Below are 25,569 nucleotides of genomic sequence, written 5' to 3'. Positions count from 1 at the left end.
GGTTTTAATAGTGGTTTCTTTGCAAACTATTATTTTTCTTTATTAAAAATATTGATGCAGCATCATTATTCAATACCTGTGCTATTTACTTAATCTAGAATATTTTATGATTCATTTTTGTCATGTTATGTGACTTTTGATTGAAGTTGAAAAAATTGCAGTCTGTGCTAAATTTTGTTTTCTTGCTTTCATTTTCCATTATACAGCTAATGTTTCAACTTGCCATCTACAAAATTGGATCTTTTAAAGATTTTTAATTTACAGTGATCCTCCCTTCCAGCGCTGGTGTATTGGGATGAAGGTTATGTGGAGCAGTCACATTAAGTACAGCATGTCACGAAGCTGTGTTATAATTAATATTCACAATTGGTTACCATTGCACCTTCTGCTTGAGTGAATGAGGGTCGCTGCCCCTCTGTTTGGTTTCCCTGTCTGCTTGAAGCTGAACTTGATCCACTTGATGTGGAAAGGGTCAGCAGCAGAAAGGGACAGAGGTCTCTGTATCTCAGACAGCTCTGAGAAATGATCTCATGTATGCAGTGAACAGAAATTAATGTAAAGTATAAAAACACTTCATCACATCAGATGCACAGCAACTCTGGCAGGGTTTGCAAAACATTACTTCCTGCAACGTGAAACCCAATAGCACTACGCGGATGAACTCAACACCTTCTATGCCCACTTTGAAAGGGAGAATATAACTTCAGCTGTGAAGATCCCTGCTGCACCTGATAACCCTGTGATCTGTCTCAGAGGCTGATGTTAGGCTGTCTTTAAAGAAAGTGAATCCTTGCAAGGTGGAAGGTTCTGATGGAGTACCTGGTAAGGCTCTGAAAACCTGTGCCAGCCGAATAGCAGGAGTATTCAAAGACATTTTCAACCTCTCACTGCTATGGGCGTAAGTTCCTACTTACTTCAAAAAGGCAGCAATTATACCAGTGCAAAAGAAGAATTATGTGGGCTGCCGGTAGCAGTCACATTGACAGTGATGAAATTGGTCATGACTAGACTTGAACTCCTGCCTCAGCAAGGACCTGGACCCATTGCAATTTGCCTATTGTCACAATAGGTCAATGGCAGATGCAATCTCAATGGCTTTTCAGATGGTTTTAGACCACCTGGACAACACAAACACCTATGTCAGCATGCTGTTCATCAACTATAGCTCAGCATTTAATACCATCATTCCCACAATCCTGATTGAGAAGTTGCAGAACCTGGGCCTCTGTACCTCCCTCTGCAAATGGATGCTTGACTTCCTAACCAGAAGACCACAATCTGTGCGGATTGGTGATTATATGTCCTCCTCGCTGACGATCAACACTGGCGCACATCGGGTGTGTGCTTAGCCCACTGCTCTACCCTTGACTGTTTGGCTAGTCATAGCTCAAATGCCATCTTTAACCCTTGGGCACGACCTCACTTTTTTAATATATTTATGTTTTTTGCATGTTTTTAATCTTTTCTATGTATGTATACTGTAATTGATTTAATTATTTATTATAATTTAATTTTTTTGCTTCTATAATATGTATTGCATTGAACTGTTGCTAAGTTAACAAATTTCATGACACATGCCAGTGATAATAAATCTGATTGAGTTTGATAAAGCAAAGAATGAAGATCTCGATCATGTATCATCAACGTTGGAGTGAACATATGCTTTTAAAAAGTATGCATATCACAAACCAAAAATGTATCACGGTGAATTGAAAATAGAAGATATTTGTGAATACTTGCCAGGCTGGTTGCAGAAATTTAATAAAAGGCAGGGCAAAGAATTTAAGGATTTACAAACTTCTCAAAATAAGTGCCTGCTGATCATGAAGCAGCAGAGAAATTCATTGAGTTTGCAAAGATTATAGCTGATGAATATCGAAGACCAGGACAAGTCTACAATGCTGATTGGTTTTTATGCATAAAATCCTAAAAAAGAGTAAAATACAAATAAAGTCCACTGTAACTTTTTGATCAAAAGGTGGAGACTGAAAACCTGCTATTATTTGTTATTGTTCAGCTGATTTATAAGACCATGAGGAAAAAGAGCAGAATTAGGCCATTTGGCCCATCAAGTCTGCTCCGCCATTTCATCTTGGCTGATCCATTTTCCCTCTCAGCCCCAATTTCCTGCCTTCCCACTCATGTTCCTTCATGCCCTAACCAATCAAGAATCTTACCAACCTTTGCCTTAAAAATACATAAAGGCTTGGTCTCCACAGCTGCCCATGGCAACAAATTACACACATTCACCACTCTCTGGCTAAAGAAATTCCTCCTCCTCTCTGTTCCAAAAGGGTGCTGTAGGAAACATGCTTTCAAAATCCACTCAATCAAAGCCTTTCACCATTCAATCGGTTTCAATTCAGTCACCCCTTCTAAATTAAAGTGAATGCAAGCCTAAAGCAATCAAATGCTCTTCATACGACAAGCTGTTCAATCCTGGAATCATTCATGAACCGCCTTTAAACCCTTTCCAGTTTCAGCACATACTTTATGAGGAGCCCAAAACTGCTGACAATTCTCCCAAGTGAGGCCTCACCAGAGTTTTCAAGGTCTGAACACTACATGCTTGTTTTTATATTCCAGTCCTTCTGAAGTGAATGTTAATGTTGCCTGCCTCACCACAGACTCAACCTGAAAATTGACCTTTAGAGAATCCTGCACAAAGGCTCCCGTCCCTTTGCCCCTCAGATTTTTGTATTTTTTTCCTCTATTTAGAAAGTAGCCAACACTTCGACTTCTTCCACCAAAGTGCACGATCAGACACTTCCTGACTCTGTTCCAACTGCTACTTCTTTGCCCGTTCTCTTAATCTGTCTTTCTATAGCTTCTTCCTCAAAGCTACCTACCTTTTCACCTACCTTCATACAATCTGCAAACTTTGCAACAAAGCCATCACTTCCATCATCCAAATCATTGACATATCACATTAAAGAATCAGTCTCAACACAGACCCCTGTGCAATCATCGGCAGCCAACCAGAAAAGGCTCACTTGATTCCCACTCTTTGCTTCCTGCCAGTCAGCCACTGCTTTATCCATGCTAGAATCTTTTCTGTCATACCATCGTCTTTTAGCCTATTATGCAGCCTTGTGGGTCACCTTGTCAAAGGCCTTCTGAAAATCCAACTACAGTTGGCCCTCCTCCTCTGCGAGGGATTGGTTCCAGGACCCCTCGCAGATACCAAAAAATGTGGATGCTTAAGTCGCTTATTTAACCTGGCTCAGAGCGGTGGTCTTTAGGACCCAGCAGAGCTCTGAATCCGCAGTGTTTCTGTTCACGAAAGTAATCGTGATCATGATTGAAAATAAAGGGGAAATAATCAAGCGATTGGAAAGAGGTGAAATGCCATCGGTCATTGGAAAAGTGTTAGGCTACAGTCGGTCAACGATCGGAACAATTTTAAAGGATAAAGTGAGAAAGGCCCTGCCCTGATGAAATCTACAACTATTACTAAGCAATGCAGTGGTTTAATTATTGAAATACATACATTTCTTAAGTGTTTTATATGCATAGAAAGGTAAAATATATACTATTTTCTAAGACAAACATTTAACTAACTGATGCTAAATAATACTGGATGTAGTTATTCCAACTTAGTAAGAGAACTTCTAATTTTTTTTCGATTCCGATCCACGATAACCTACGCACATCCTCCTGTATACTTTAAATCATCTTTACATTGCTTATACAGTCAGCCCTCCTTATCCGCGGATTCAGCATTCGCGGATTCAACCATCCGCGGATCGGGAAAACCTGAAAGTTATCTCTCCAGCACTTGTTGTTTGAGCATGTACAGACTATTTTTTCTTGTCATTATTCCCTAAACAATACAGTATAACAACTATTTACATAGAATTTACATTGTATTAGATATTATAAGTAATCTAGAGATTATTTAAAAGTAGAGGCAGTCCCCGGGTTATGAACAAGTTCCGTTCCTGAGTCCGTCTTTAAGTCGGATTTGAAGTCGGAACAGGTACATCCGGTATTATTTAGCGTTAGTTAGTAAAATGTTTTTCTTAGTATATAGTACATATTTTACCTTTCTATGCATATAAAACTTAAGAAACATATGTATTTCAATAATTAAACCACTGCGTAGCTTAGTAATACTTGTAGCTTTCATTGGGGCAGGGCCTTTCACATGCTCCATTAAAATTGTTCCGATCGTTGACCCGACTGTAGCCTAACGCTTTTCCGATGACAGATGGTGTTTCACCTCTTTCCAATTGCTTTATTACTATCACTTTATTTTCAATCGTGATTATTTTCGTGAACAGAAACATTGTGGATTCAGAGCTGCACCAGGTCCTAATGTCCACTGCACTGAGACAGGTAAAATAAAGTCCAGGATTCCGCTGGGTCCTAAAGACCACCGCACTGAGACAGGTTAAATAAGAGACTTAAGCATCCGCGATTTTTGGTATCCGCGGGGCGGTCCTGGAACCAATCCCCCGCGGATAAGGAGGGACGACTGTAATACCTAATACAATGTAAATGCTATGTAAATAGTTGTTATACTGCATTGTTTAGGGAATAATGACAGGAAAAGAAGTCTGTACATGCTCGAATGAGTGCTGGAAGAGCACTTCCGGGTTTTCTTGATTCACGGTTGGTTGAATTCGCGCACGCGGAACTCGCGGATAAGGAGGGTCAACTGTACACAACATCCACGGATTCCCTTTAGTCTAGCCTTCTTGTTGCTACTTCAAAGAATTCCAACAGATTCTTGAAAGATCATAATGTAAGCCTCCACAATCTCTTCAGCCACCTCTTTCAAAACTTTGGGGTGTACACCATCTGCTCCAGGCACTTAACTACCTTCAGATCTTTCAATTTCCCAAGAACCTTCTCCCTAGTTATAGTAAATTCACATACTTCCTGACCCCTGACACATGGATCTTTTACCGTACTGTTAGTGTCTTCCACAGTGAAGACTGGTGCAAAATACTTATTCGGGTTTGCCTGCTATTTTTGTTCCCCATTATGATATTGTCCCCCCAGCATTGTTTTCCAGCAGTTAGATATCCACTCTCACCTCTTTTACATTTTATGTATCTGAAGGAACTTTTAGTATCTTCTTTAATGTTATTGACTAGCTTACTTTCGTATTTCATATCCACCTTAATGACTTTTTTTAGTTGCTTTCTGTTGGTTTTTAAAAGCTTCCCAATCCTCTAACTTCCCACTAGTCTTTGCTCAGTTATATGCCCTCTTTTTGGCTTTTGTGTTGACTTTGAGGTCCGTTGTTAGCCATGGTTGTGTCAGCTTTCCTTTAAGATACTACTTCACCTTCGGGATATACAGTGGAATGCAAAAATTTGGGCACCCCTGGTCAAAATTTCTGTTACTGTGAATAGCTAACCAGGTAAAAAATGTCCTGACTTCCAAAAGGCTTAAAGTTAAAGATGACACATTTCTTTAATATTTTAAGCAAGATTGCTATTTTATTTCCATCTTTTACAGTTTCAAAATAACAAAAAAGGAAAAGGGCCTGAAGCAAAAGTTTGGGCACCCTGCATGGTCAGTACTTAGTAACACCCCCTTTGGCAAGTATCACAGCTTGTAAACACTTTCTCAAGCCAGCTCAGAGTCTTTCAATTCTTGTTTGGGGGATTTTCACCCATTCTTCCTTGCAAAAGGCTTCTAGTTCTGTGAGATTCTTGGGCTGTCTTGCATGCACTGCTCTTTTGAGATCTATTGAGAGATTTTCGATGATGTTTAGGTCGGAGGCCTGTGATGGCCATGGCAAAACCTTCAGCTTGTGCCTCTTGAGGTAGTCCATTGTGGATTTTGAGGTGTGTTTAGGATCATCATCCTGTTGTGGAAGCTATCCTCTTTTCATCTTCAGCTTTTTTTTTTACAGACAGTGTGATGTTTGCTTCCAGAATTTGCTGGTATTTAATTGAATTAATTCTTCCTTCTACCAGTGAAATGTTCCCCGTGCCACTGGCTGCAACACAAGCCCAAAGCACCCTTTTTCTCCAAACATACCTTTGCTCATTGCGGCCAAAAAGTTCTATTTTAACTTCATCAGGCCACAGGACTTGTTTCCAAAGTGCATCAGGATTGTTTAGATGTTACAATCGAAGATCCATGATTTGAACGAATTCTCTGTAAATACTGCCCATACTCTGTTATTGGTTGCCCAGAAATGACAGGTCATACACCAACATAAAATTATAAGGAAAATATATTCACCTTATTTACAGTTACAGAGAAAAGAAAAATAAAAGGGCCCAATGCAGTTAAATCAATCCAATGTGCACATAAACGTTGGAACTCCTTTCTGGAGCAGTTGGGGGTGTATCGCTTTTCTCACATGCTGGACCCATGGTCTGTGTAAAAACACGCACTACTGTCTGAATTTCTCTCAAAAGACCATCTCAAGTGAACTGGCTGTCTCAGGAGTATTGGCCGTTCTTCCTTAGAGCACTTCATGCAATGGGGACTCTCCTTTCAATGGCATTCTGCAGGATTTTCCGTTGTGCCCTGCTCCGTAGCTCCCACCAAATGGATCCCAAACTTGACTACTGTCCTTCAGAAATCTTCCCAGCCCCCCCAGCTCCCTGGAACCTTCTTATCCATCCCACAATCCTCATGACCAGCTCAACATTCCTCAGTTGGACAACGTGGCTTCTTTTGCCAAAACCAAAGCACTCTTACCAGCAGGACACACTGCTTTTACAGAAACGGCAAAAATAAAATACCTCATGGCATAGCAGAGAAAATCTTAACCAGGGTACTGCATTCTCCCCCCACCGAAAGTAGTCATGTCCTCATGACTTTGGAACTCCATCTCACCATGGGGATGGACATAACACTGTTTGCCAGGTGCATCATATGCCAGCCAGTCTGTCACTTTCTGGCTCGAAGGCCGCCCTATCTCATCTTCAGCTTCTTCAGTCTCAGGCACTCCCTGTTACTGTTTCTGTTTACTTGGGGATGCCTCCTCCTATCTGTCACTCACAACTTCTGGCAACTCAGTTCCCTCTGCTCCCTGACTGAAATCTGTTTCCTTTAGTTTTAGCAGGTGCTGCCACACATCTTCAACCTTTGCTGGTGCTAACCGGCGAGACGTCTCTCAGAAAGCGCTGTTCTTTCACTGTCGCTACTCCTCCAGGGCGTAACGTGACAGGTTTAGACTGTGTACCACACAGTTCTTCGTTTATGTTCATCATTCTGCTTAGGAAAGATCTTGCACCTTATCAAAAGGAGCTCTGAACACCAGGTGAATGGACAAGGTTTTTTTAAAACGGTGTTCCATTTCTCTCCTTCTAACAATGGGAGTATTTGTTTGCACAAGAATGGAAGTTCAAACTTTTTCAACTGGATCAATAATCTCCATTACACCAACATCTGCTTCCAAAAACTCCAGTTTCAATGACAAGTAACCATTGTATGGGTACTCATCAGTACCTAAGACCCCAAATCTCAAAGGCACTGAGTGTCATCAATGTTAAATGTCTCAAATACCTGTTGTGAAAGGATCTGTAAAGTAACATGAGAACCTGTGTCAAGTATGGCTTTGGGATAGATACCTTCAATCCATATGGATACATCAGAGCTTGATCCCACTGAACCTTCAGGAATATTGTTTGCACTTTAGTATTTCCCTTGATACACTGATTGGAATGTGTTCTCTCCAAAATGCCAGACCATTCTTTTACTGGGTTCCTCTGTAGTTTTGCTGCTTTTCTTAACAGCTGATTTTTCGAAGATCTTCTTGTCCTCGCAGTCTCACTTAAAATATCCATCTTTGTCCACAGTTGTAACAGAAAATACCGGCTGCCCTGTAGTCAAGAAACTCTTTTCAGCAACATTCCTCTGCTTAGCAAGTCTTCCAGCTGGGTCGAGTTTCCCAATGGACGTCTCACGTTTAACTGGAACATTAGCAAATAACCACTGAGTCAATTCAGCTCAAAGATTCTTCACCTATTCCTCAAAAGCTCTATCTCTGTGACATCAGGGGTCACCTTAGTAGCCAAGGTTATTGTTCAGCGTGCTGCTTGGCTTTTGGAAATTTTTTACTTCTCAGTCCTGTTCTTTTCTAATTCCTCTCTGGGGAGGGCACATCTTGTGGGTCATTCCAATATGTAGATCAATCATGTCATGTGACATTGTGCCCTTCACTACTTGCTCCACCCTCAAGCAATTTCTCTCAGGCAATTGAATGTGCCCTTTGTGGCACAAACAATGCAGTGGTTTTTCCAACCTGAAAAGGTTGGCAGACAACTTCCCTCCTTCTTCCTGGAATGTTTCCTCCTGAAACTTCACCTTAAGATCAGCTGCTCTTTCTGCAGTGCTAAACGCATCTTCCAGAGTTTGTAGGTAATTAGCTGACATGTCTGATGGGTCTGCTGGGCCCTTTAAACTTCTTACCAGTCTCTGCCTTTTCATATTATTTGGGCATTGCCATTAATCCAGTGACTGAGATGTCTGCTCAGCTCAAGCCTCATATTCTTCTTCCCATGATTTGTGGGCTTGACTCCAGAGAACACTCCCAGCATATGACAACTTTGGCTCTCTGCAGGTACACTTTGGCATTTGTCAACCAGTGATGTAATAGCCGAAACCAGCTCAGAACTTAAATCAGCAGTTGAAGGACTTCTCACATCAGAGAACTCCTTTATCTCACTTTGCAGAGATGAGAACAATTTGTCTTGAAAGTCTTCACCCTCAGCTAATTTCCCTCCCTTCTCTAAAAATATGAACTGCTCATGTCCCCACTTCTGTTTCCTCAATCTGATCAGGCAGTGCAACTTCTGTCATGTCATTGGTAGCCTGGCCTAACACGGCATCCTTACCAGCTGACATTACTCAGCGTAACTTTCCCCAATACTTTTATGGAACTCTGCACTCAAAGTAACAGTTCATTGGGGATTTGAATATCCACCCCGCTCAGTACCTAAGCATTACTTCTGGATAATCTCTGAATTGCACCAAACCTTAATCCCCATGGCATGCATAGTAAAGTACCTTAATTATGCCTCAGCTCACTTTCCCCACAGCTCACTTTCCCCAAACACCAGTTCAACACTGGTTTAAATGCATAAATAATCAGCGTAATCAATACTAAACAGCAGTCACACAACACAGCGTACGAAATCCTGGACTAGCAATATTGGAACCCTCTCCAATATAAGCACATCCATTTTTAGATAAAAGATCTAAAATTGCTCGCAATACTCCAAATGAGGTCTCACCAATCCCTTGTAAAGCCTGAAGATTACATCCTTTAACTTCTAATCCTCTTTAAATAAATGCTGACATTGCATTTGTCTTCCTGACCACCAACTCAACCTGCAAATTAACCTTCAGGGAATCCTGCATAAGGTCTCCCAAGTCCTGTTGCACCTCAGATTTTTTGAATTTTCTCTCTATTTAGAAAATAGTCTACCCTTTATTTCTTGTACCAAAATGCATGACCATGCACTTCCTGACACTGTATTCCATCTGCCACTTCTTTGCCTATTTTCCTCATGTGTCTAAGTCCTTCTTCAGCCTCTCTGCTTCCTCAACACTACCTTCCTCTCCACTTATCTTTGTATCATCAGCAAACCTGGCCACAAAGCCATGAATTCCTTCATCCAAATCATTGACATTTCATATACCTGTAAAAAGAAATGGTCCCAACACACATCCCTGTGGAACACCACAAGTCACAGCAGCCAACCAGAAAAGGCTGTCAATTCCCACTGTTTGCCTGCTGCCAATCGCCCAATGCTTTATCCATTCTAGTATCTTTCCTGTAATACCATGGGCTCTTAAAGTGTTGAGCAGCCTCATGTATTGCACTTTTTCAAATGCCTTCTGACAATCCAAGTACACAACATCCACCAATTCTCCTTTGTTTATCCTACTAGTTATTTCTTCAAAAAATTCCAACAGATTTGTCAGGCAAGATTTTCCCTTGAGGAAACCATGGTGACTTTGGCTTATTTTATCATGTACCTCCAAGTACACCAAAACCACATCCTTAACAAGCAATTCCCAAACCACTGAACTCAGACTAAACTGGCCTATAATTTCTTCTGTGTCTCCCTTCTTGAAGAATGGAATGATAATTGTAATTTTCCATTCCTCCGGAACCATGCCAAAATCCTTTGATTCATGAAAGAACATGACTAATACCTCAACGATCTATTCAGATGCTTCCTTCAGAACCCTGGGGTGCAGGCCATCTGGTCCAGTTGACTTATCGACCTTCAGATCTTTCAGTTTCTCAAGCACCTTCTCCCTCATAATGGCAACTTCATTCACTTCTGCTCCCTGACATTTGTACACTCCAGCATATTGCTGGTGTCTATCACTGTGAAGACTGATGCATAATACTTACTCAGTTTGTTATCATTTCCTTGTCCCCCATTACTACCTTTCCATAATTTTTCCACGTTCCAGCATCTAATCTCGCCTCTTTTTTAACACTTTATATATCTGAAGAAACTTTTGGTATCTGCTTTCATATTCCATTCTCACTTCCCAAACTTCTCATTTCCCACTAATTTATGCTCTTGTATTTCACCTCTTTTGCTTTTATGTTGGCTTTGACTTTCCTTGTCAGCCACTGTTGCATCATCCTGCTTTTGGAATACGACTACTTTGGGATGTAGTGATCCTGTACCATCCGAATTGCTTTCAAAAATTCTAGCCGTTGTTGCTCTGCTGTTTCCCTGGTGGTGTTTTCTTCCAGTCAATTATGTCCAACTTGCCTCCGTAATTCCCTTTACTACACTGTAATAACGGATTCATCTGACTTCAGCTTCCTTTTCTCAATTTGCAGGGGAATTCTATCATGACATGATCACTGTCTGCGAAGGGCTCCTTTACCTTAAGCTCTCTGATCAATTCCTGTTCTTCGTACAACATACAGTCTAGAATAGCTAACCCTCTAGTAGGCTCAACCACAAGCTGCTCTTAAAAAGCCACCTCAAAGCTATTCTACAAAGTCCCCCTCTTGGAATCCAGCTCCAACCTGATTTTCCCAATCTATCTACACATTGAAATCTCCCGTGACTATTGTAATCTTACTATTTTGACATGCATTTTCTATCTCCCATTGTAATTTGTAAACCACAATTTTGCTACTGTTTGAAGGTCTGTGTATGATACCCATCAGGGTCTTTTCACCTTTGCAGTTTCTTAGCCTGACCCACAATGATTCTACACCTTCTGCTCTGATGTCACTCGATAAGAATTTGAATTATTTTTTTTTATCAACAGAGCCATCTTATCCCTCTGTCTACCTACCTGTCCTTTTGATATAATGTGTATCCTTAGATGTAAAACTCCAACTATATTTTTTTTCAGCCACAACTCTGTGATGCCCACATCACACATGCCAATCTGTAACTGTGCAACAAGTTCACATACCTTATTTTGTCTACTGTATGCATTCAAATATAATAGCATCAGTCCTGTATTCAGCCCCCTTTGGATTTTGTCTCCCCCCCCCCTTGGATTCTGTCTCCCTCCCCCCTTGGATTCTGTCTCCCTCCCTCCCTTCCCTTTGGATTTTGTCTCCCTCCCTCCCCCCCCTTTGGATTTTGTCTGTCTCCCCCCCACTTTGGAGTTTGTCTGTCTCCCCCCCCTTTGGAGTTTGTCTCCCCCCCTTTGGATTTTGTCTGTCTCCCCCCCCCCCCCTTGGATTCTGTCTCCCTCCCTCCCTTCCCTTTGGATTTTGTCTCCCTCCCTCCCCCCCCTTTGGATTTTGTCTGTCTCCCCCCACTTTGGAGTTTGTCTGTCTCCCCCCACCTTTGGAGTTTGTCTCCCCCCCCCCTTTGGATTTTGTCTGTCTCCCCCCCCTTGGATTTTGTCTTCTCCTCCCCCTTTGGGTTTTGTCTCTTCCCCCCCCATGGATATTCGTCTCTTCACCCCACTTTGTATTTTCCTCTCTTCCCCTCTCCCCCCCACTTTGAGTTTTGTTCCCCCTCTCTTCCCCCCTTGGGTTTTGTCTTCCACCTTTAACATTGCAGCTCATCTTGTTAACTACAGTTATGCCCCATCATCATCAGTCTGTCTTTGCTAGCAGTCTCACTACACACTGCCTCTGCTACTCCATCCTCAGCCCTATCACTCCAATTCTCATCCCCTTGTCAAATTAGTTTAAAACCCCGGAACAGTTCTTGCAAACCTACTTGCAAGGATATTGGTCCCTTTGGGTTCATGTGTAATATTCCCATGTTTAGAAAGTTGAAAGAGTGACGTGTTTGTTTAGTGGTATGAAGATTGTCCAAGGCAAGCAACTGAAATGGAAGATCATCAGTGGTTGAATGAATGGAAGGGATAAAAAGCCAGCTCCCAGTCAAGTGTTAAGCCGTACATCTCATCTTTTTGTGTTACAAGAAAATATAGTTGTGCTTAACACCTCAAATCCTGTTTGCTTGTTTGCTTCAATACCATCTCTTGTTTGTCATTATTTATTTAATCATTACTAGAGCATCCTTCCGATTTGCTCCTGATCATCTTCTATGAAAAGCAGGCTGAAAACACATTTTCATCAAATTTTCAGTCACCAATGCTAACTTTCAAAAGAAGATCACCTACTCATTGTTAATTGTTTTGTGTTTTCACGTTAAGTGCCATATATAAATAGTTATCAACAGGTTTGTTTACTATTCTTCTATTATTTAGGTGTTAATTGGTCTTTAACTAAAATTCCGCCTTTAGCTTGCATTTTTGTGATGCTTTTGAATATATCTTTTAGGGAATTACCTACATGCATGTCTTTGGGTATATTTATTCCCTCAATTTTTTTTCATATAATTGAAATGTTTTCTGTTACAGGAATTTGCAAGCTGCCATTGGTGCTTACTACGACTTTGAGAGTCCAAATATAAATGCACCTTCTATGTCATTTGTAGAAGATGTTACAATAGGAGAAGGGGAATCAGTACCACCTGACACTCAGTTCACCAAAACATGGAGGATACAGAATACAGGTAATTATTTAGTTCAGATAATGTTGAACATTGTTGCAGAGCAGACTGAATGGATTGAATGGCCCAATTCTGCTCTTGTCTTATGGTCTAAAATCTACAGACTTACAAGTTTACATATGTTTACCATATAGAATGTTGTGCAAGTCGTAACCAATCCACTGCTTTTCATTAATATTTTTTGTTTATTTTACATTGTGATTTTCTTATTGAAGTCTTTTGGGTAAGAGGTGAAGAAGTGATGGATAAGATTACAGAATATTATACATGTAAACAGAGCAAAATAAAGAAGACTACTTGAAAATTACAACATTGGATTTATCTTACAAGTATTCGGATCCAAACATAAGACAATAAGCTATTGAAAGTAGTTTGTTCTAGCACAAACTTAAACAACAATCATAAAACTCCTGTTATGAGAAACACTGTGTGATTGCTGCAAGAAATGCTTTTGCTTACTCTAAAACTGTTAAATATTCCCACGTAATTTTATGCAGCTGCAGTCACAATATACTCAGTTGTATACTTGCTAGAAAAAGTTTGTGAACCATTTGCATTTATCTGGTTTTCTGCATTAGTTACTCATAAAATGTGGTCCGATCTTCATCAAAGTCACAATAATAGACAAACACAATCTGCCTAATCTAATAACATACAAAAAGTTGTACTACTTGTGAATACATTTAAACATTAGCAGTCCAGGTTCAAAAAAGTATGAGAACCTCTGGGGTGATGCCTTCTACAAAAGCTATTTGGAGTCAGATGTTCCATGAGATGAGATTGGAGGTGTGGGTTGTAGCGTTTGTAAAGGCACAAAGTCAGGTTACTGACAGAGCCTATTCTTCTAAAAAAAAACTTGTTTATGTGCACCATGCCTCGATCATTTCAACTTTTGGAGGACCTTAAAAGAAGAATTACAGAGATGCATGAAACTGGAAAAGGCTACAAAAGCATTTCCAAGGACCTGAGTGTTCATTAGTCCACTGTACGGGAAATTGTCCACAAATGGAGAAAATTCAGTACTGTTGCTTCTCTCCCTAGGAGTGGGCATCCTGCAAAGATCACACCAAGAGCACGACGTGCAATGCTGAAGGAGGTGAAAAAGGATCCTTGGTAACAGCAAAAGACCTGCAGAAATATCTAGAACTTGCTGAAATCTCTGTTCGTGTCTACTATAAGAGAAACACTGAACAAGAATGGTGTTCAGGGAAGGAAGAAACCATTGCTCTCCAAAATGAACATTGCACGTCTCAAGTTTGCAGAAATCCACCTGGATGTTACGACAATGCTTCTGGGACAAAGTTCTGTGGACAGATGAGACAAAAGTTGAACATTTTGGCAGAAATACATGACAGCTATGTTTGGAGGAAAAAGGGCACTGCACACCAACACCAAAACTGCATCCCAATTGTGAAGTCTATGGAAGGAGCATCATAGTTTAGGGCTGCTTTGCTGCCTCAGGGCCTGGACAGCTTGGAAGCATTGAGGGAACAGTAAATTCAAAGTTGTATGAAGACATTTGACAGGAGAATGTCAGAGTAGTGGTTTGTCACCTGAAGCTTAATAGAAGTTGGATGATGCAACAAGACAATGATCCAAAACATGAGTAAATCAACAACAGAATGGTTTAAAAAGAAGAAAATTTGTGTTATGGAATGGTTAAGTCCAGTCCAGACCTCAACCCAACTGAGATGCTGTGGCATGAACTGGAGCAGTTCTGCATGCAGGAATGGTCTAAAATTGCTCCTTGCCGTTTTGGAAGTCTGATCAGCAGCCACAGGAAACATTTGATGGAGGTTATTGCTGCTAAAGGAAGCTCGACAAGTTATTAAATACAAGGGTTCACATACTTTCCAGCCTGGACTGTGAATGATTCAACAATGTGTTCAATAAAGACATGAAAAGTACGATTGTTTGTGTGTTATTAGTTTAGGCACATTTTTTGTCAATTACTGTGACTTGGATAAAGATCAGACAACATTTTATGAGTAATTAATGCAGAAAACCAGGTAATTGCAAAGGGTTCACACACTTTTTTGCAACTACGTTGTGTTGTCCCATACTGTATTTTTTTTTGACATCACAGGTGATTGATGACAATAAGAGATTTGTTGTCAAGTCTTTTTTTCATTAACAGTCTCCACTAAAAGGAAATGTTTTGGATTCAGGTGTCATGCCTTAAATACTTCTATGTGGAGTGTTTCAGGTATTAATTGTGCATCACATTCTCATTTACCTTTTTGGAGACTACAGTTTATTAAATATAGATTTCTCCCGCTATCTGAAGGTAGAGCGTTCCTATGAAACGGTTCGTAAGCCGCAATGTCGTAAAGTGATCAAGCAATTACCACTTACTAATATGGGAAATTTTTGTGAGCGTTCCCAGACCCAAAAAGTAACCGACAAAATCATGTCAAATAACACACAAAACCTAAAATAACAGTAACAAGTAGTAAAAGCAGGAATGATATGATAAATACACGGCCTATATAAAGTAGAAATACTTTTCTGTAATCATTGCAGCACTGTTTAGCATAGCGAAAATCTCACTACGTAGCGGAATCAGTCTCAGTGGAAGCACTCTCTCCAGTAATCTTTAAGCTATGAAGCTGCCAAATCATACCAAATATACATTAAAATACACAGCCTATATAAAGTAGAAATAATGTACGTACAGTGTAGTTTCACTTACCGGAATCGGGCAGAGAGTGAGCACACTGATAATGGTGTGTTAGGCTGAGTTGTCGGAGGTCAGGGTGGTGGGAGGTACAGGAGACTGGGGTGTCATGTCATCGTCGTCTGTTTCCATCAGGGCAGGCAGGTCACTAATGTCTTCTGTATATGCCTGCCTGAAGGTTGAGGTTCGTCGTCTGCTGTGGCTGATGTGGAAGGTTTGAAAAACGACAGTGTGCTTGACTGCTTAGCCTCGCGCATATTTCTAACATCCAGTTTAAGCACTCTTCATAAGCACTCAAACCATTCTGCAAACCTGCCCTAAACCTACGTACCCTTTCAAAATTAAAGTCGTACTTTTCTGCAGTCATTGCAGCGTTGTCAATTGCAGTGAAAATTTCACGCAATTGCTTCACGTTCAGTTCCTGGACGACTTCACTTTCGCTACTGTGTTAGTTTCGATTGTTATCCTTTCCCCTTGCAATTGCTTCAGTTTTTCATCTGTCAGTTCTTGGTCATGGGATGCCAAAACCTCTTCAACATCATCATCATCAACTTCCACAAACCCAGCCTCCTTAGCAAAACTCACTATTGCCATATTTATTGTTGATGGTTCGAAGCCTTTAAAACCATTCACTGCTTCAGGACATAGTTTCCTCCAAATGCCATTTCTCATTGAGACTGTTAGTCTATGGAGAGCATCTCCAATGTTGGCGATTGCCAGTTTTATATTGCACTCTTACCAGATCTCGCAAAGATGCTTTGGAGTTGCCCTCTCTGTCAATGGCACTTAGAATAAAATGCATCACATTTTGCGTATAGTAAGCCTTAATTGTGGCTGTTAGGCCTTGGTCACACGGCTGCAGCAATGATGTCGTATTCGGCGGTAAGAACGCAACACGAATGTTACCACCGTACTCGGTAATGCCAGGTGGATGATCAGCACAATTATCGACAATCACAAGACACCTATTATCGAGGTTATTTTCTGTACAGTATTTTTCAACAAAAGGACAAATGTATCCACTCATGTACTCAGAAAAGTGCACTTGGGTATTCCAACCACTTGGACGTGAACGGAACACAACGGGAAGTGTTTTCTTATCAACACCTTTAAGTGCCCTCGGATTTTCTGAATGGTACACTAGTAGAGGCTTAAGGACAGCATCACCAGTAGTGTTAATAATAGGCATTAGGGTAAACCTGTCCTTCGATGCCTTGTGTCCCCTAGCCTGCTTTTCTTCTATCGAAATAAATGTCTTGCTCGGCAAATTGCAGTTTCTTCACAGTTAAAACACTTGCTTATATGAATAACCACCTTCTGTAATTATTTTCTTCAGTTCTGCTGGGAAGTTTTCGGTGGTTTCAGTATCAGCCGAAGCATTCTCTCCAGTAAATGTTAAGCTATGAAGCTGCCCTCGCCTCAGAAACCGATCAAAACACCCATGACTACCTTTAAATTCCACTTTCGCAACACTTCCATCACCATCGTCCAGTGCGTTCTGTTTCAGCTTATTAAAAAGACTGACTGATTTCTCAAGTATAAGATAACTTAATGAAACACCACGCTTTGTACACCCATCAAGCCACTCAAACAATAGAGCTTCTATTTTATCCATTATTGGATGCTGACTAAGAGAGACCACTTTGCTATGAGCAGAGCCAACAGTAACATCGGATTCTTTCTCTCTGTGTATAAATAGTGTGAAAGGTGCACACAGGCAAGTTCAATGCGCTGACAGTGTCCTTACTTCGTTCACCATGATCAAAACGCTTAATTATGTCCAGTTTTGTGCTCAGTGTAACACCCTTACGAGCTCTTTTTGGCTTTTCTGATACCTTAGAACTCATCTTGCTAACAGATGCACAAAATAAGTCGAGATAAACCACAGATGCTCACAGGCACGTGTTTAAGCATGGCGGCAAGAATGCAGTTCCGGGGGAGAAGCCTGGCTGCTCGGGGTGCACGCTGCCTTTTTTCGTAACAGTGAAAAGACCTTCTATTAGTGAAAACAGGTAGCTAATGTAGGTCCTTTATAACAGAGAGGTGTAGTAAAATGAACTTTCGAAAATGGGGGCCACCTGTACTGGACTGCAATTTATTAAATAGTGGAGATCTGAGTCTGTAATTTGGTTAGTTTATTTCAGAAATGTCATAATGTTGGCCTGTGCCTGCAAGGAGGGAAATCAGTTTGTAATTGTATTGAATTCATGAGATTCAGTAGGAAATTTCAGATGCATGACAAAGAAATTACTTTTGGGGGTGGGGGAGGACTCAGCAGATCAGGCAGCATATGTGGAAAGAGACACAGTCAATGGTTTGGGTCTATCTCAGAACTGAGAAAAGTGAGATAAAGTTCAGAAAAGGAAGAAGGTGGGGTAGAGATATGTAGACAGAAGAGACTGCAGATGTTGGAATCTGGAACAGCAAACAAGATGCTGCAGAAACTCAGTGAGACTGGCAGGAAATGGAGAGTCAGCATCTGAGATTGAGACCGTTCATTTGGATTTGATCTGGACAGGTCATGTAGAGGAAAAATGAATATCTGAATTTGCTTCAGGGACTTGTTTATCTGCATCTTAAGTTTGTCCGTCTGTGTAATGCATTGTTAATGGGAAGGTAGACTTGTCCATACATATAGGATAAGAAAAACTGAGGCAGAAGTATGGGAATGCAGCAAAAACTGAGCAAGTCAGGCACCATCTGTGAACAGTGTTAGTTATTCTGCCCAGCACAGCAAACTATACATGAGAAAAATTTAATAGGACATAAATGCTGCTCGTATTGGCAAGGAGGAGTTTGTTATCTAAGTATCCTCCTGATGTTATCAGTATTACAATGGAGTAGAGGGAATTAGAGGCATGAGAGGATTTCGCTAGAATTGATTGCAAAGTAAAACTGGCAGGGATGATGGCAGAGCTCGAATTTCTGGAAGCAATTTGGAAGATACAGGATGTATACATCCCAAAGAGGAAGTAGTATTATAAAGGAAAGATAACACAAGTGTGACTAACCAGAGAAGTCAAGGCCAACATAAAAGTAAAAGAGAGGGTATATAATAGAGCAAAGATCAGTGAAAAGGTAGAAGATTGGGAAGCTTTTAAAAACCAACAGAAGACAAATTTTAAAAAGTCATTAAGAAGAAAAGATGGAATACGAAAGTGAGCTAGCCAATAACAGAGGATACCAAAAGTTTCTTCAGATGCATAAAGTCTAAATGCTGTGAGTTTGGTTAATGGACTGCTGGAAAAGGATGCTGGAGAGGTAGTAATTGGGGACAAGGAAATGGTGGATGAACTGAATAAGCATTTTGCATCAGTCTTCACTGTGGAAGGTGGTGGAAGTTCCAGGTGTCAGGGGGCATGAAGTGTGTGAAATTACCATTACTAGAGAGAAGGTACCTGGGAAACTGAAAGGTCTGAAGATAAGGCACCTTTATCAGATGGTGTACACCCCAGCACCCCAGAAAGAGAAGGCTGAAGAGATCATGAAGGCATTCGTAATTATCTTTCAAGAATCAGTAGATTCTTGAATGGTTCTAGCAGACTGGAAAATTGCAAATGTCATTCCACTCTTCGAGAAGGGAGAGAGAGGCAGAAGAAAGGAAACTATAGGCCAGTTAGTCTGACCTCAGTGGTTGGGAAGATGTTTGACGTCAGCGGAGGGTAAATTAATGGAAAGTATTCTTAGAGATGGTATATATAATTATAGACGGTCTGATTAGGAACAGTCAACATGGATTTGTGCATGGAAGGTCATGTTTGACAAATCTTACTGAATTTTTTGAAGAGGTTACTAGGAAAGTTGATGAAGGTAAAGCAGTGGATGTTCTCTATATGGACTTCAGTAAGGCCTTTGACAAGGTTCCACACGGAAGGTTAGTTAGGAAGGTTCAATCGTCAGGTATTAATACTGAAGTAGTAAAATGGATTCAACAGTGGCTGGATGGGAGCTGCCAGAGAGTAGTGGTGGATAACTGTTTGTCAGGAGGTGACTAGTGGTGTGCCTAAGGGATCTGTACTGGTCCAATGTTGTTTGTCATATACATTAATGATCTGGATGATGGGGTGGTAAATCGGATTAGTAAGTATGCAGATGATACTAAGATAGGTAGTGTTGTGGATAATGAAGTAGGTTTTCAAAGCTTGCAGAGAGATTTAGGCCAGTTAGAAGAGTGGGCTGGAAGATGGCAGATGGAGTTTAATGCTGATAAGTGTGAGGTGCTACATTTTGGTAGGACTAATCAAAATAGGACATACATGGTAAATGGTAGGGCATTGAGGAATGCAGTAGAACAGAGTGATCTAGGAATAATGATGCATAGTTCCCTGAAGGTGGAATCTCTTGTGGATAAGGTGGTGAAGAAAGCTTTTGGTATGCTGGCCTTTATAAATCAGAGCATTGAGTATAGGAGTTGGGATGTAATGTTAAAATTGTACAAGGCATTGATGAGGCCAAATTTGGAGTATTGTGTATAGTTCTGGTCACCGAATTATAGGAAAGATGTTGACAAAATAGAGTACAGAGAAGATTTACTAGAAAGTTACCTGGGTTTCAGCACTTAAGTTACAGAGAAAGGTTGAACAAGTTAGGTCTTTATTTGGAGCATAGAAAGTTGAGGGGGGACTTGATAGAGGTATTTAAAATTATGAGGGGGATAGATAGAGTTGACGTGGATAGGCTTTTTCCATTGAGAGTAGGGGAGATTCAAACAAGAGGACATGAGTTGAGAGTTATGGGGCAAAAGTTTAGGGGTAACGCGAGGGGTAACTTCTTTACTCAGAGACTGGTAGCTGTGTGGAACGAGCTTCCGGTAGAAGCGGTAGAGGCAGGTTCGATTTTGTCATTTAAAAAAAAATTGGATAGGTATATGGACAGGAAAGGAATGGAGGGTTATGGGCTGAGTTCAGGTCGGTGGGACTAGGTGAGAGTAAGCGTTCGGCATGGACTAGAAGGGCCGAGATGGCCTGTTTCCATGCTGTAATTGTTATATGGTTATATGATTATTAAGGATGAGGTCTCAGGGTACTAAAAGGTACATGATAAAATAGGGAGTAGTCAGCATGGTTTCCTCTTGAAATCTTGCCTGACAAATCTGTTGGAATTTTTTGAAGAATGAACAAGCAGAACAGACAAAGCAGAATTAGTGGATGTTGTGCACTTGGATTTTCAGAAGGCATTTGACAAGGTGACACACGAGGCTGCTTAGCAAGCTAAGGGCCCATGGTATTGCAGGAGAGATTCTAGCATGGATAAAGCAGTGGCTGATTGGAAGGAGGCAAGCAAAGAGTGGAAATCAAGAGAGCCTTTCCTGGCTGGCTGCCAGAGATGAGTGGTGTTCCACAGGGAACTGTATCGGGACTGATTCTTTTTATGTTATACGTCAATGATTTGGATGATGGAGTTGGGTCCATGCAACAAAGTTTGTAGATGATATGAAGATAGGTGGACGGGCAGGTAGTTTTGAAGAGCAGAGAGGCTACAGAAGTACTTGGACAGATTAGGAGAATGGGCAAAGGAATGGCAGATGGAATACAGTGTCAGGAAGTGCATGGTCGTGCACCTTGGTTGAAGGAATGAAAGGGTTGACTGTTTTCTAATGAGAGAAAATATTTAAAAACACACTGAGCTGCAAAGGGACTTGGGAGTCCTCGTGTAGGATTCCCTGAAGGTTAATTTGAAGGTTGAGTCTGTGGTGAGGAAGGCAAATGTAATGCTAGCATTCATTTACTGTGTATGTAGAAATGCATGTACAGTGAAATGCAAAAGATTGGGCACCCCTGGTCAAAATTTCTGTTACTGTGAATAGTTAACTGAGTAGAAGTTGAACTGATCTCCGAAAGTCATAAAGTTAAAGATGAAACATTCTTTTCAACATTTCAAGCAAGATTAGTGTATTTGTTTTGTACAATTTTAGAGTGGAAAAAAAGGAATGGAGCACCACGCAGAAGTTTGGGCACCCCAAGAGATTTGAGCTCTCAGATAACTTTTACCAAGGTCTCAGCCCTTAATTAGCTTGTTAAGGCTATGGCTTGTTCACAGTCATTATTAGGAAAGGCCAGGTGATGCAAATTTCAAAGCTTTATAAATACCCTGACTCCTCAAACCTTGTCCCAACAATCAGCAGCCATGGGCTCCTCTGAGCAGCTGCCTAGCACTCTGAAAATTAAAATAAATGATGCCCACAAAGCAGGAGAAGGCTATAAGAAGATAACAAAGCTTTTTCAGGTAGCCGTTTCCTCAGTTCATAACATCATTAGGAAATGGCAGTTAACAGGAACGGTGCAGGTCAAATTGAGGTCTGGAAGACCAAGAAAACTTTCTGAGAGAGCTGCTTGTAGGATTGCTAGAAAGGCAAATCAAAACCCCTGTTTGACTGCAAAAGACCTGCACAAATATGACCTTCATGGAAGAGTCATTAGAAGAAAACCTTTCCTGCGTCCTCACCACAAAATTCAGCGTCAGAAGTTTGCAAAGGAACATCTAAACAAGCCTGATGCATTTTGGAAACAAGTCCTGTGGACTGATGAAGTTAAAATATAACTTTTTGGCTGCAATGAACAAAGGTATGTTTGGAGCAAAAGGGTGCAGATCAATCATGCTTTGGGCTTGTGTTGCAGCCAGTGGCACAGGGAATGTTTCACTGGTAGAGGGAAGAATTAATTAAATACCAGCAAATTCTGGAAGCAAAACAGCACAACATGTTTAAAAAAAACCTGAAGATGAAAAGAGGATGGCTTCTATAACAAGATAATGACCCGAAGCACACCTCAAAATCCACAATGGACTACCTCGAGGCACAAGCTGAAGGTTTTGCCATGGCCCTCAGAGTGCCCCGACCTGAACATCATCGAAAATCTGTGGATAGACCTCAGAAGAGCAAGGCGGCCCAAGAGTCTCACAGAACTGGAAGCCGTTTGTAAAGAAGAATGGGTGAAAATCCCCCAAACAAGAATTGAAAATCTCTTAGCTGACTACAGAAAGCATTTACAAGCTGTGATACTTGCCAAAGGGGGTGTTACTAAGTACTGACCATATAGGGTGCCCAAACTTTTGCTTCGTGCCCTTTTCCTTTTGTTATTTTGAAACTGTAAAAGATGGAAATAAAAAAAGTAATCTTGCTTAAAATATTAAAGAAATGTGTCATCTTTAACTCTATGCCTTTTGGAAATCAGGTCATTTTTTACCTGGTTTGCTATTCACAGTAACAGCAATTTTGAGCAGGGGTGCCCAAACCTTTATATATTTGTATGTTATTTCTTTGTGTGTGTATGTATGTGCATGTTTATGCATATGTGTGCATAGTTAAGGTAAGTTGCGCAAAAAAAGAACTAAAAATAAAATAGTAATTTAGTGTTCAGAAGTTCAATGTTCATTGAGAAATCGAATGGCCAAGGGTAAGAAGCTGTTCCTGAATCGCTGAGTGAGTGCTTTTAGGCTTCTGACCCTCCTTCCTGATAGTGACAATAATAAGGACACATATCTTGGGTGGTGGGGGTTCTTGATGATGGAAGCTGTTTTTCTGAGGTGCCACTCATTGAAGATGTCTTGGATACGATGGAGGCTAATGCCCATGATGGAGCTGACTAATTTTATAACTGTCTACAACTTACTTCGATCCTGTGCAGTAGCCTGCCCATACCAGATGGTGGTGGATCTAGTCAGAATGTTCTCTGTGGTACATCAACTCCTGATGAAATACAGCTGCTGTCTTGCCTTGTTTATTGCTTTGTTACTCTGGATCCTATGCAGCACAAAAACAAACAAAAGAATACAATTAATAATAAAAACACAATAAATATACATATTTAAGATAACATCTGTACCTTGGTTCTATGCCCATAAAATGATGCTAGGCTGTGCACAGAACATTGGACATAAGAGTACCGCACAGAAACAGGCCCTTCGGCTCACAGTGTTAGACCATAAGACAGAGGAGCAGAATTAGGTCATTTGGCCCATTGAGTCTTCTCCACCATTCAATCATGGCTGATCCTTTTTTCCCCCTCCCTGGTCTTCTCCCTGTAACCTTTGATGCCATGTCCAATCAAGAGCTGATCAAGCTATGCCTTAAATACACCCAACTACCTGGCCTCCATAGCTGTCTGTGGTAATAAATTCCACAAATTCACCACCCTCTGGCTAAAGAAATTTCTCTGCATCTCTGCTTTAAATGGATGCCCCTCTTATTTTCTTCTCCCAGAGAGTTGTGGGGGTCTGGAATGCACTGCCTCGGAAGGTAGTGGAGGCCAATTCTCTGGATGCTTTCAAGAAGGAGCTAGATAGGTATCTTATGGATAGAGGAATCAAGGGATATGGGGACAAGGCAGGAACCGGGTATTGATAGGAATTGATCAGCCATGATCTCAAAATGGCGGTGCAGGCTCGAAGGGCCGAATGGTCTACTTCTGCACCTATTGTCTATTATCCTCAGGCTGTGCGCTCTTGTCCTGGACCCCCACCAATGGAAACATCCTTTCCACATCTACTGTGTGTAGGCATTTCAATGAGATCCCCCTCTCCTAAATTCCAGCAAGTGCAGACTCAGAGTTATCACAAACGTTCCTCATATGATAACCCTTTCATTCCTGGAATCATCTTTTTTAACCTCTTCTGCTCTCTCTCCAATGTCAGCACATCTTCTCTTGAGGAGCCCAAAACTGTCCACAATACTCGGGGTGTACCCTGTCCAATGCCTCAGCATCACATCTCTGCTCTTGTATTCTAGACCTTAAAATGAATGCTAACATTGCATTTGCCTTCCTCACCATTGACTCTGCCTACAAGTTAACCTTTAGGGTGTTCTGCACAAGGACTCCCAAGCGCCATTGCATCTCAGATGTTGTGCTGAACCAGCTTAAAAGGTAAATAATAAAATCCACAGAAACTGATCCTTCTTACCTACACAATGTCCATATCTCTCCATCTTCCTCACATTCATGTATCTATCAAAACATCTCTTTAAAAACCTCTGAGCAATGTTTCACAGCCTTTTTAATTCAACGTATCCCTGAAGCACACTCATACTTACCAATGTCCCCTTAAAGCACCTCCATACATGCCAATGGCTCTCTTGGGCACAGTATACTTTCTGGCATCATTAATGTGTAAAAACATGTCTACCATAAGCTGTATGAGAAAAATGATTCTGCTTTAAGTTTTTATTTGTCTTTAAACCAGCTGGCACAGTACCTGTGCACTGTACAGCTTCAATATCAATGTGATCCTTGAGCTTGATGGTTTTTAGCAAGAGTTGAAATATCTGGTTCAAGTTGTGACAACAAAAGTCTTAAGTCCACACATGTAACAATGCCCAAGCAGTTTCTGTTTTTGTCTGTGATTCACTGCACTGAAGCCTCTTTCAACAAGATAGGATGGAAATGCGATGAAGAACAGTTTGGTTCTTCCCAAAGACCAGGAAAATTTATATGACAGTGTAGCCGCATACCATAAAAGCTAACATTTTTGAAAAGTGCGTTCTTCATCATTTTGAATTTTGATAATTCCTTCTTGCAAGCTCTCTTCCTGTGTTCTTCTACCATGCAAAATGGGTTAATTATGTAGTCTGGGACTTCCAGATCCTTGAATTGATTCTGAAAATCCTTCTTCAGTGACTGCAGATGTAAGCAGTACTCTTGCAAATCACCGTCTGTGAAAGAGAGTGCTATACTTCCTATGCAGGGAAGCTGAGAACATTCTTCTCCCAATATTTTGCTCATATATTTCCAATCTTCTGAGAAAAGTGGATGCTGCACTTTTTGCCTTTATTAAATTGAAATTCTCATTTTGTCATACAGATTGGCTCAGTATACTACATCTCCAAGTAGAAGTTCAGTCTTGATTCCCAAGCTCTTGTTGACTTTGAGTAAAAATTCAACCACTGTCAAAAGGGTCAAAGAAATGTTTCAAGCAGCAGCCTGTTGACAGCCAGCACACTTCAGTGTGAAGAAGTGT

At 40.9% G+C, this 25,569-nt stretch overlaps 1 protein-coding gene across 3 annotated transcripts in view; it reads left to right on the top strand.

Annotated features, from left to right (window-relative positions):
- The window catches only part of ilrun (inflammation and lipid regulator with UBA-like and NBR1-like domains), a 132,314-nt gene that overhangs the window by 45,085 nt on the left and 61,660 nt on the right, over positions 1-25,569 (top strand). For all 3 annotated transcript variants that reach the window (XM_073030314.1, XM_073030317.1, XM_073030316.1), the window contains exon 2: positions 12,790-12,944. In XM_073030314.1, the coding sequence (XP_072886415.1) occupies positions 12,790-12,944 (155 nt within the window). The remainder of the gene's footprint in view (positions 1-12,789; positions 12,945-25,569) is intronic.

This window comes from Hemitrygon akajei, chromosome 27, assembly GCF_048418815.1.
Source record: "Hemitrygon akajei chromosome 27, sHemAka1.3, whole genome shotgun sequence".
Classification (NCBI taxonomy): domain Eukaryota; kingdom Metazoa; phylum Chordata; class Chondrichthyes; order Myliobatiformes; family Dasyatidae; genus Hemitrygon; species Hemitrygon akajei.
Note: the sequence above shows the minus strand (reverse complement) of the source record. Positions and strands in the feature narration are given on the sequence as shown.